The following is a 10,402-nucleotide window of genomic DNA, read 5'->3' on the forward strand; positions in this document are numbered from 1 at the left end:
AGTAGCTCTGGAGTTGCCCCTGATACGGACGTCCAAAGGGCACTGATGTGGACTGCCAAATGTTTCCAGTGCACTTTAATTACTTCTCTGGGAATGAAAGCTTTCCTGTGGTTAGCAGAACCCCTTGTTCTAACTGTTGTTTGGGAAGATTTGAGAGTCTAAGCAACCTCGTTTATGTCTCATCTTTGCATTTTCCTGTATTCAGCTATTTTCTTAAAGGAAGGCCCAGGTCTGTATTATCCTACCGCCAGTAAAATGTATACTGTACAGTAAATGAATACTCACAGCCCTGCCCCTAATCACTGAACACAGCTTTTAGTAATGTTTTACACGAGAACAGGATATTGGCAACTCAACTGTTAAGCCTTTCTGTGATTATTCTTCCTTGAGATCACTCTGATGTCACCAGTGTAATTTGAGCCTGGAGCTTTTGTTCACACTTTAAATAGCAGTCCCAGAATGATTTCACTACAGACTCTCTGGAAAGCCTGGGAGCTGAATTCCGGAAGATCGCCACATCGATGAAATCAAAGCGAAGCCACCAAGCCATCATCATGTCCACGTCGCTACGAGTCAGCCCGTCCATCCATGGCTACCACTTCGACACAGCCTCTCGTAAGAAAGCTGTGGGCAACATCTTTGAAAACATAGACCAAGAATCACTACAAAGGCTCTTCAGAAACTCTGGAGACAAGAAAGCAGAGGAGAGAGCCAAGATCATTTTTGCCATAGATCAAGATTTGGAGGAGAAAACACGTGCCCTGATGGCCCTGAAGAAGAGGACAAAAGACAAGCTTTTCCAGTTTCTGAAACTGCGGAAATATTCCATCAAAGTTCACTGAGGAGAAGAGAATGGATAAGGACGTTATCCAAGAATGGACATTCAAAGACCAAGTGAGTTTGTGAGATACTAACAGATGCAGCATTTTGCTGCTACCTTGCAAGCTTCTCTTCTGTCAGGACTCCAGAGGCTGGAAAGGGACAGGGACTGGAAAGGGACCAGGACTGAAGAGACTGGTTACAAAGACTCCAAACAATTTCATGCCCTGTGCTGTTACAGTGGAGGACAAAATGCTTTCAGCAAGGATTTGAAAACTCTCCCGTCCCTGCAGGAAAGGACTGATGCTGATAGAAGAGCCTGGACAGATGTAATGAGAACTAAAGGAAACAGATGGCTGGAGATGACATATAACCAGGGTCACTTTGTCAGGCCCTAGGACTTAAATTGAAGCTGAACCTTTTTTTTTTTTTGTAACCAAATAGATGGGGGAAGGGAGGAGGGAGAGGGAGGACAGGGAGAGAAAATACCTTGCATAAATTGTTTACTGAATTTTTATATCTGAATGTTCAAAATATTGCCAAGCCTAAATATTGTCTATTGGTATAGATTTTTAGAAATCAATAATCGATTATTTATTTGCACTTACTACAGTGCCTGAAAAAGTGCACCACATGGATGTTAAATACAAATTCAAGAAAGTAAGACGTCTTCAGCAACTCAGTAAAACCATACGCCACCTTTTGGTTTATAAAAGGTTTTTTATACATTTCAAACAGGTTGCACAAAAGTTAAAATAATGGGGTCTTTTATAAATCCAAAGTACTGTGAAAACATTTTATATATTTTTTAAATCTTCTGACTAATGCTAAAACGTAATCTAATTAAATTTCCTACAGTTACTGCAGTAAGCATTAGGAAGTGAATATGACATAGAAAATAGTTTATAAAGACGCTATAGTTTCTATAATTTATTTTACTGGCAAATGTCATGCAACAGTAATAAATTATTATAAACTTTGTGGCTTTTGGTCTGTGATGCTTGGTCTTAAAGGAAAAAATAAAATGGTAAATGTTGATATTTACAAACTTTTCTAAAGATGTGTCTCTAACAATAAAAGTTAATTTTAGAGTAGCTTTATATTAATTACCAAACTTTTTCAAAACAAATTCTTACATCAAATATCTGGGAAGTTTCTCTGTCCCAATCTTAAAATATAAAATATAGAAATTCATAGATTGACTCCTTGGCATTGCTATTTATGTATCCATTAAGGATGAGTTTTAAAAGGCTTTCTCTTCATACTTTTGAAAAATTTCTTCTATGATTACAGTAGCCACGTACATGTGTACATCTATTTTTCTCAAGCAATATGTTTTGGGTTTAGAGTCTGAGTGATGACCAAGATTCTGTGTGTTACTACTGTTTGTTTAATAGGAACAAATATAGAAATAATATTATCTCTTTGCTTATTTCCCATTAAAACTATAATAAAATGTTTCTAGGACAGCATACATAAATGCCTGCTATGCTTTCCTAACAAAAATAAAATTTTTCCAGAAGTTAAGCATTTTAGAAACACCTAAAGTGTTTTTTCAAAATTCTGATCACAGTAAGTCAAAACAAGTGAACTACCTCACATCTGCTGGGAGGGTTACAAGTCAGGATTATAAATACTATGTTTTTAAAAAGAAAATCAAATGGCAAATTCTATTTTCAAATAGTAATTTACTCATTCACTGAAGATAATGCAAATCACTTTATTAAAAAGGAGTTCTTTCCAAGAGAGCATTCAGGAAGACAACGCATTAATATGCAAAATTGTGTGTGTGTGTGTGTGTGTGTGTATTTTTCTAGGAGGAATATTGATAATTTCACGAGATTTGTAGAGGCAGCTATAACTCCAGAAAAAGTTATAAACAATAAAAGGGTTTGGGGAGTAGCAGGAGAATTGGAGGAAGCCTAACCCAGGCTGGGGACATCCTAGACAATTCCATAGAAATTTTCCGTTTCATTTTCCCTGTGCTGTGTTACGGGAGTATGAAAGAGAAGGCTGTAAAGAGGCCTTCGGCTCCATAGCCCTACTTTCCCATCCGTATGAACTGAGCTTTCTTAATGTCTGCTGCGTGTGCTAGAAATAACTTCCTTCTCCTGATAGGGCCCATCAGTGAAAATCTTTATTTTCTATTCAAAAATTGAAGCACATCTTGGATGCTAAATGTAGTTCAAGGGTTAAGTGTATTATACATACTCATAACTATTTACTCTGCCACTGTTGTTTTCAATAGGGTACAAAGAATATCTTCTCCTCTTTTCACATTAGCATGTATTAAATTGTTTTCTTGCAGAATATTACGTTATTTTCTGATTTCAAGGCTGTAACATGGGAAACAAATTAAAAAGCAATTTGGATGCACTCCACAATGGTATGGAGAATAAAAACACATCCAGTAGATTATCACAAACATGTTGTCTTTACCATTCGTGGAGAACAAAAGTTGGAATCAATTTAATTGCATAAGGATGATTTTTAGCTTCATAATGCATTCATTACTTAATGTGAGGTGAAAATAAACATCATTAGAACAGGGAGGATTGGTTTAGTTTAGAAATTTATGGCACAAGGATAAACAAATATATCTCAGGACATCTCACTGTAATTGAAGAAATAAAAGCAGCAAAGATTAAATAGCTCATTAATCATATTTGTATCATGAGATCACAATAATAACTTTCACTGAGTGTTTACTGTCAGTCAGACAATTTTCTAAGTGTTTTTTGTGTGTGTATTACTAATACATCACTTAATTAGTGCCATGATATAAATACTACGGGCATGTGTGTGTGTAATATAGTAATAAAACTGAAGCACAGAGAGGTGCAGTAACTTGGTCAATGACACGCAGCTAATAACTCCAGAAATCAAATCCAGGAACTCTGGCCTTCATTCCCAGCCACTAGACTATACTGGTTCTTTAGGAGAAACCAAGCTTCTCTTTTCCTTTTAAGTAACGATACTTCTATGTTAGTCAGTCATGAACACAGGAAGGTCTGGCCTCTGAAACATCACTTTTATCTGACCTGGGTATGTTTGTCTATTTATTTGTTACATGTGCTATATGGGGAAAGTGTCTTAGTTTAATAGTTTTAATTGTATCAAGGATCTGCTTTATCTAAGCTTTCAAGCCTGCAGTTAAAATAACACTTGTATTAGCATCTTGGAACACAAGGCCACATGTAAGCTCTCTTCTAGTCAGTCAAGGCGTTGGGTCTTAGTTTGTTCATTGAAGGAACTCAGAAACCATGGATTCAATATTTTATTCACTCATTTCATCCCCTAGCCCACAGCAAAGGGGGGTTTGTCCAGCAGATAGGATTTTCTGAGAAAGGGGTCCAGGGTGTATGGTTGACTGTATTTTTCTCATCATCAGAGGGTAACCAGGGTATGCACTTGACATTCCCTTAGAAAGTTTCATCTGCTAGTAAACTAATAATGAAGCCATGGCCTGGGGATTGCATGTTTTTTCAGAGCATTTAATTGACCTTTCTATACTCCACATGAGGGTTTCTCAGAACAGCCTGTATGGATTCCCAGCAGAACAGATGTGGGGGGCAGGGCAGCATTTGTATCTTACCCATTCATGCAACAAAAATAAAGTAAGCACCCATATGTGGGAGCCTCCATGGCCAGAATGGATCCTGGTTCTCCATATCAGAAGAACAGGAAAGGTTTTTAAAAGGGGTATCACACGGTGAGAAGTGTGATGGGAGTTTAGACAGAATGCTCTGGAAGCATAAGGCAGGAATTATGTGTGTGTGTGTGTGCGCGTGTTTATGTTTGTGTGTGCGTGTGTGCTTGTGCCTGTGTGTGTGTGTTTGTGTGTGTCTGTGTCTGTATGTCTGAGTGTGTGTTTGGGGAGTAGCAGGAGAATTGGAGGAGGCCTAATCCAGTTGGAGGAGACCCTAGCAAATTCCACCGAGAATTTTCCCTGTTTGAAAGTAGGAGTTGGGGGAGTAGAGAGAAAAATTTTTATTTCAGCCTGTGCCTATAGTATTTGCAAAGACAAGGAGGCAGGAAAGAGTATTTGAGAATCTCCAGGCAGTTCAGTCTGACTAGGGGCCTAAGCATTCCCAGCTAATAATTAGGAAGTCAGCCAGGGCCGGGTGCCATCGCTCATTCCTGTAAGCCCAGCACTTTGGGAGGCCGAGGCAGGCAGATCACTTGTGATCAGGAGTTCCAGACCAGCCTGGCCAACATGGTGAAACCTTGTCTCTACTAAAAAATACAAAAATTAGCAGGGTGTGGTGGTGCGTGCCCGTAATCCCAGCTACTTGAGAGGCTGAGGCACCAGAATCACTTGAACCTGGGAGGCGGAAGTTGCAGTGAGCCAAGATCGCGCCACTGTCCTCCAGCCTGGGCTACAGAGCGAGACTCCATCTTGAAAAAAAGAAAGGCAGCTGGGTCTTAAATGACAAGTGTAAGTATTAATTTTATTCTGGAGGTAATAGAGAAACATTAAAAGTAACATTTACTGTCTAGCTACTGTGTATTGGGTCCCAGGAAAAGATACGGTTAATAGCTTGAAAAATAATCCAGCTGAACTTGGTCAGATTCTGCAGAACTCTGTAGCTTCACACCGAATGAAAATCTATAGAGGACCTTTGCAGTTCAATAACAGTGGGCAGCAATGTGGCAGCTGAAGATAAAACAGAAGTAAAAGATTATGAAGAAAAGCATTGTGAGGCCAGATTGTGGAAACAGCAAGCTAATATATTGCCTAATTAAATACTTAAGAAATTGTGACTACACCTGATCCTTACGAGTTTTATTATTTAACAAGTATTATAAATAAATGGTTATAAGCTCTTTTTTTCTCTTGAAAAACTCTTCTGCAAACAGTTTCCAGATATTTTAAGTGATTATCATGGGTAATGCAAATGTGTTCTATTTCAATGTCTATACACATTGACAGTGGATATGGTTCAGCAAAGTACTGGCAAAACTGTTACAGAGCTTTGGAAATAAGCATCCTGTGCCAGTAAGATTTAGCAGTGTTGTTGTTGTTGTTGTTTTTTAAATTAAAAGTGGATGAGTAATCAGAAGACTTATAGTGTAGCTGCTTTCTCCCCTCTGTACTCCTTACACACACACAAGCATGCACACACACATACACACACACGTGCACACAGACACATGCACACACATGTGCACACACACATTACAGATACATAATCCTACTAGAAGCCTATCAGTTTTTTTCCCTGAGCTTTTGTTTCCTCATCTGTGGACGATAGCACCGTGTTGAGCAAACAACTCCAGACTGAGCCTGGAATTCTGGGGTTTTTCCCGACCCTGCCTTAGACAAATTCCTTTTTTATCTCTGGGTTTCATCTGTAAGAAAAAAAAAACAGCTAGACCAGAAGGATGATGTCTGTGACCTTTATCAGCTCTTATATTCTACATTAATGGGAAATAGCAACTCTGCCACCTTACGTGATAGGATTTTTTTCTGGACCAGTTGGTATTCCATATATGATAAGAATTTCTCTTAAGTATGATAAAGGCCTAATTTAAAAGTTTTCATCTTTAGCCAGTGGTTGCTGAAGGCACAATGTGAGGAAAATCAGTTTTTGTATGTATATCTCTGCTTTTTAATGGCCTGCCTCCATTCTGGTTGGTTGGTGCCTGTGCCAGGGCTGGCTGGCTGTCAATATTTTGACTATCTCTTCCATAGCCAAGCAGTGACAGAGTCACTGAGACAATCTCCACTGTTGGTGAGAATTGTATTCATATGTAAAGTTTTAAAAATAGAGATTCTTGGTCCCAAACTCTCCAGGCATTGTTTTTAGGACTAGGTATTTGTACAAAGCTCTACAGTCAACTATAAAGAACATGAGATATATGGAACCATTTCTTATGTTACATTGGCTCTTCTGTTGGTAGCACTTCATAACATAAAGACCAAGAAAGAGGTTTGATTTCATGGCATTAGTTAGAATTTGTTTTACCATATTAATTCTGTCATTAATTGAAAATGATACCGATAGGGTTTGGCTCAGTGTCCCCTCCCAAATCTCCTCTTGAATTGTAATCCCCACCTGTTGAGGGAGGGACCTGGTGGAAGGTGATTGGATCATGGAGACAGTTTCCCCAATGCTGTTTTTGTGATAGTGAGAGAGTTTTCATGAGAGCTGATGGTTTAAAAGTGGCAGTTTCCCCTGAACTCTCTCTCTCCTGCTGCCATGTAAGACGTGCCTTTCTTCCCTTTCACCTTCCACCATGATTGCAAGTTTCCTGAGGCCTCCCCAGCCATGTGGAACTGTGAGTCAATTAAACCTCTTTTGTTTATAAATTACTTAGTCTAAGGTAGTGTCTTTATAGTAGTGTAAAAACAGACTAATACAGATATCCTCCAAAAATAAATATATTTTGAGGAGAATAATTACAGCATGTATTTATGTTAATTAATTCATTCTGGGTTTTTTTCTTTCTTGCATTTCGGTCTGACATTTATCTACCCTGATACATGTATGTTTGACCAAAAAGAAAGCTTCTGTTTCTTACCACTACCTATCCTTTAATTTTTGTTGCAATTTGTCTGTGTTTATTATTTATGCCCAGGTTTTATCATCTGAAAGATTCCAGAGAAGCCCAGTGATCCTGAAGGGTACTGGCAGCCACAGTATCTGAAATGCTGTGTCTGAGGACCATCTTCCCCTGACATTGCAGAATACCTAGGACACAGCAACTGTTTCCAGGCCTACTCTTATCACAGTCTCCTTGGGGACTTTTAAAAATCCAGGCCTTTGGACTTAATGATTCAGAGTTTCTGGGGCTGGACACCTGCTAGCTCCATGCTTCAATCACTCCCCAGGTGATTTTGCTGCTCAGTCATATTGAGAAGCACTGACCTAGATTAAAATCACAAACTGTGCACGGTGTGAGGACACGGCTCATTTCAGTTCATCCACGTATCCCCAGGCATATTGCAGGCCTCAATACCTGTTGGACGGAACAACTGCAGCAAAATGTGACTAGGACTTTATTGTTGAATACCTTGTTCCTACTGTCTCTAATTCAAATAATACCATTATTTTGATTTTGCTCTAAATTTTATTTGTTTTAAGAAATCTTACCAACTCACAATGATCACATCATTATCTAACTCCCATCAGGTCCCATAAAGCATACAGTTGCAGCAATCAAAATACATTTTTCCAAAGAATGTAAGGGCTGTCTCCCCCTAAATATATTTACCACTTGCCTGCTATTATGGAGATTCATTTCTTAGTCCAGAGAAGTTTGTCTTTTAAAAAGTAAGAATTAGGCTGGGCGTGATGACTCACGCCTGTAATCCCAGCACTTTGGGAGGCTGAGGCAGGAGGATCGCTTGAGCTCACAAGTTCAAGACCAGCCAGAGCAACATGATAAAACCCTGTCTACAAAAAAATACAAGCATGGTGAGGCTGAGGCGGGAGGATTCCTCGAGCCTGGGAGGTCGGGGCTGCAGTGAGCTGTGATCACACCACTGCACTCCAGCCTGGGCAACAGAGTGAGACCCTGTCAAAAAAAAAAAAAAAAAAGAATGAGTAGCACTTATCACTAGCAGTCACGTCTATAAACTAGAATACCGGCATTTACAAAGCACTGTCTTCCTAACAGCAAATATTTTCCACTGAGATCATGTGGTTTTAATCATACAGGGAGAGTGGCAGAAGAACAGAAAGATTGAAACAAAGGACAGATAACACCTGAAATTGGTAAGGAAGAAAACAACCAAAGGTAGTATTTCACTAAGAAAAACATCTTAATTTTTCCTAGCCCTGGTCTTGGCTGTTACATAGTGGGATAGCTCGATGTGCGTACAGCGTGGTTGGCAGTAGAAAGATCAACAGAGGAGTTTATAGGGTTTATGAAGACCTGGATTCTAATCCTGCCTCAGCTCTTTGTGAGGTATGTGTAAATTTTGAGTAAATTACTTAATGTCTCATAGCCTCACTTTAACATTTATAAAATAAGGACAATAATACCTTCTGTATTAGTTTACTAAGGCTTCTGTAACAAGGTACCACCGATTGGGTGGCTTAAACAACAGAAACTTACCTCTTCACAGTTCTGGAGGGGGAAAGTCTGAGATGAAGCTGTCGGCTGGGTTGGTTTCTTCTTGGTTTGTACATGGCCATCTTCTCCCTGTGTCTTCACATGGTCTTCCTTCTGTGTGTGTCCGTACCCTAATCTCCTCTTCTTATAAGGGAACTAGTTATATTGAATTAGGGCCCACTTTAAACACTTTAGTCTAACTTACCAACCTCTTTCAAGGCCCTGTCTCTAAATGCAGTTGCATTCTGAAGTACTGGGGATTAAGACCGCAACACGTAAATTTCGGTTGGGGAAACAGAGTTCAGCTCATAACGTCTTTGTATTTCTTTCTCTTGCTTGTTGTAAGCATAACATAAGGCAACATACGTGAAAACACCCACAAGTTAAGTATGATATCTGTGAGGGTAGGGTCCTTGGGGACCAGGACAGCACTTTGCTCATGGTTGAATTCTACAAAGCTTCTTACACAGACTCTGGCGTGGGGTGTGTCCCTCATAAGTGTTTTTTGAACATGAACACAAAAATATCCCTTAAAAATAAAGTATTTGTTTATTAACCTCTGAAGTCAACATCTGTACCCTTTTTGTCTATTAAGCATCTCTAAGGAGGGCTAAGTCAACAGTGTTCCATTAGCATTAAATAGCTGAACCCCGGGATGAACCACAGTTCATGCCGAAAGAGCCATGTCGAAATGGCATTGTGCAATGGTGCATTTCTGCCACTAAAAACTTTGTTTGCTTCTCATTATACAGGAATGGCTTCAAATGTTCAGTGGAAGTGAACAAGTTCTCGTATTGTTTTCTCCTATTCTCCTTCCAGCTTCAGGGTCATATGTCACAGCGCTGGGCATTTCATTTGGGTGAATGAAAGGAGGGAAGGGAGCAATGCTGGGAAGGTTAAAAATCTCCAAGTGATATACGAGGAAAAAGGCTGTGCTCGTCACAAAAGTAATTCTATCTATCTTACCTTATATAGTAAGAATTTCAGCATGAATAGAATGAGTTTAGAGGGCTTCATAATCTGTGCTCAAGAAGTGTGGGAATCTTGGTGGAATAGAGCCCTGCACGATGTTTTTGGAGATCATATGCCATTGGCTACTATCTAATTTCAATTTGAAAAAAAATTACTAAATATATATCATATCAACCCTGAAGACCCTATTACTTTGACACAGAAAAATAACTTAATAAAATCAATTGACTAAAATAAATTAGCCAAGCAAGGGTGGGATACCATGTGGCCAAAATAACAATCTGAATGTCTGGTTTTTAACTTTTCATTGTTAATGATCACATGATCACACTGAGTAGACATAAGCCAGTGTTGTCATTTCAGTCTACATATATTTGGAAGATGAATATACCTACATCCTCACCTTGTTTACAGGATCAAAGAGGCCTGGGATTCTTCAATGATTATCTAGCCTGGCATGTGGACTCTCCGTCATCCTTGAGGGACATCAAGACCAGGATTCTGTATATATTGAATAGATTTCATATGTATTTCAGTTACTATTCCTTTA

The 10,402-nt window shown here is 39.1% G+C and overlaps 1 protein-coding gene across 1 annotated transcript; it reads left to right on the plus strand.

The window, feature by feature from the left end:
• The first annotated feature begins 449 nt into the window (after positions 1-449).
• On the plus strand, positions 450-1,908 carry TCIM (transcriptional and immune response regulator). Its single transcript, XM_003269616.3, has one exon. It carries the CDS (start codon positions 522-524, stop codon positions 840-842), a length of 321 nt encoding a protein of 106 aa, XP_003269664.1. The 5' UTR covers positions 450-521; the 3' UTR covers positions 843-1,908.
• Positions 1,909-10,402: the final 8,494 nt, after the last annotated feature.

This window comes from Nomascus leucogenys, chromosome 8 (assembly GCF_006542625.1).
Source record: "Nomascus leucogenys isolate Asia chromosome 8, Asia_NLE_v1, whole genome shotgun sequence".
NCBI classification, from domain to species: Eukaryota; Metazoa; Chordata; class Mammalia; order Primates; family Hylobatidae; genus Nomascus; species Nomascus leucogenys.

Bases quoted from the DNA above. Each gene is read 5' to 3' on its own strand.
- TCIM (XM_003269616.3), top strand. From the start codon at position 522: ATGAAATCAAAGCGAAGCCACCAAGCCATCATCATGTCCACGTCGCTA.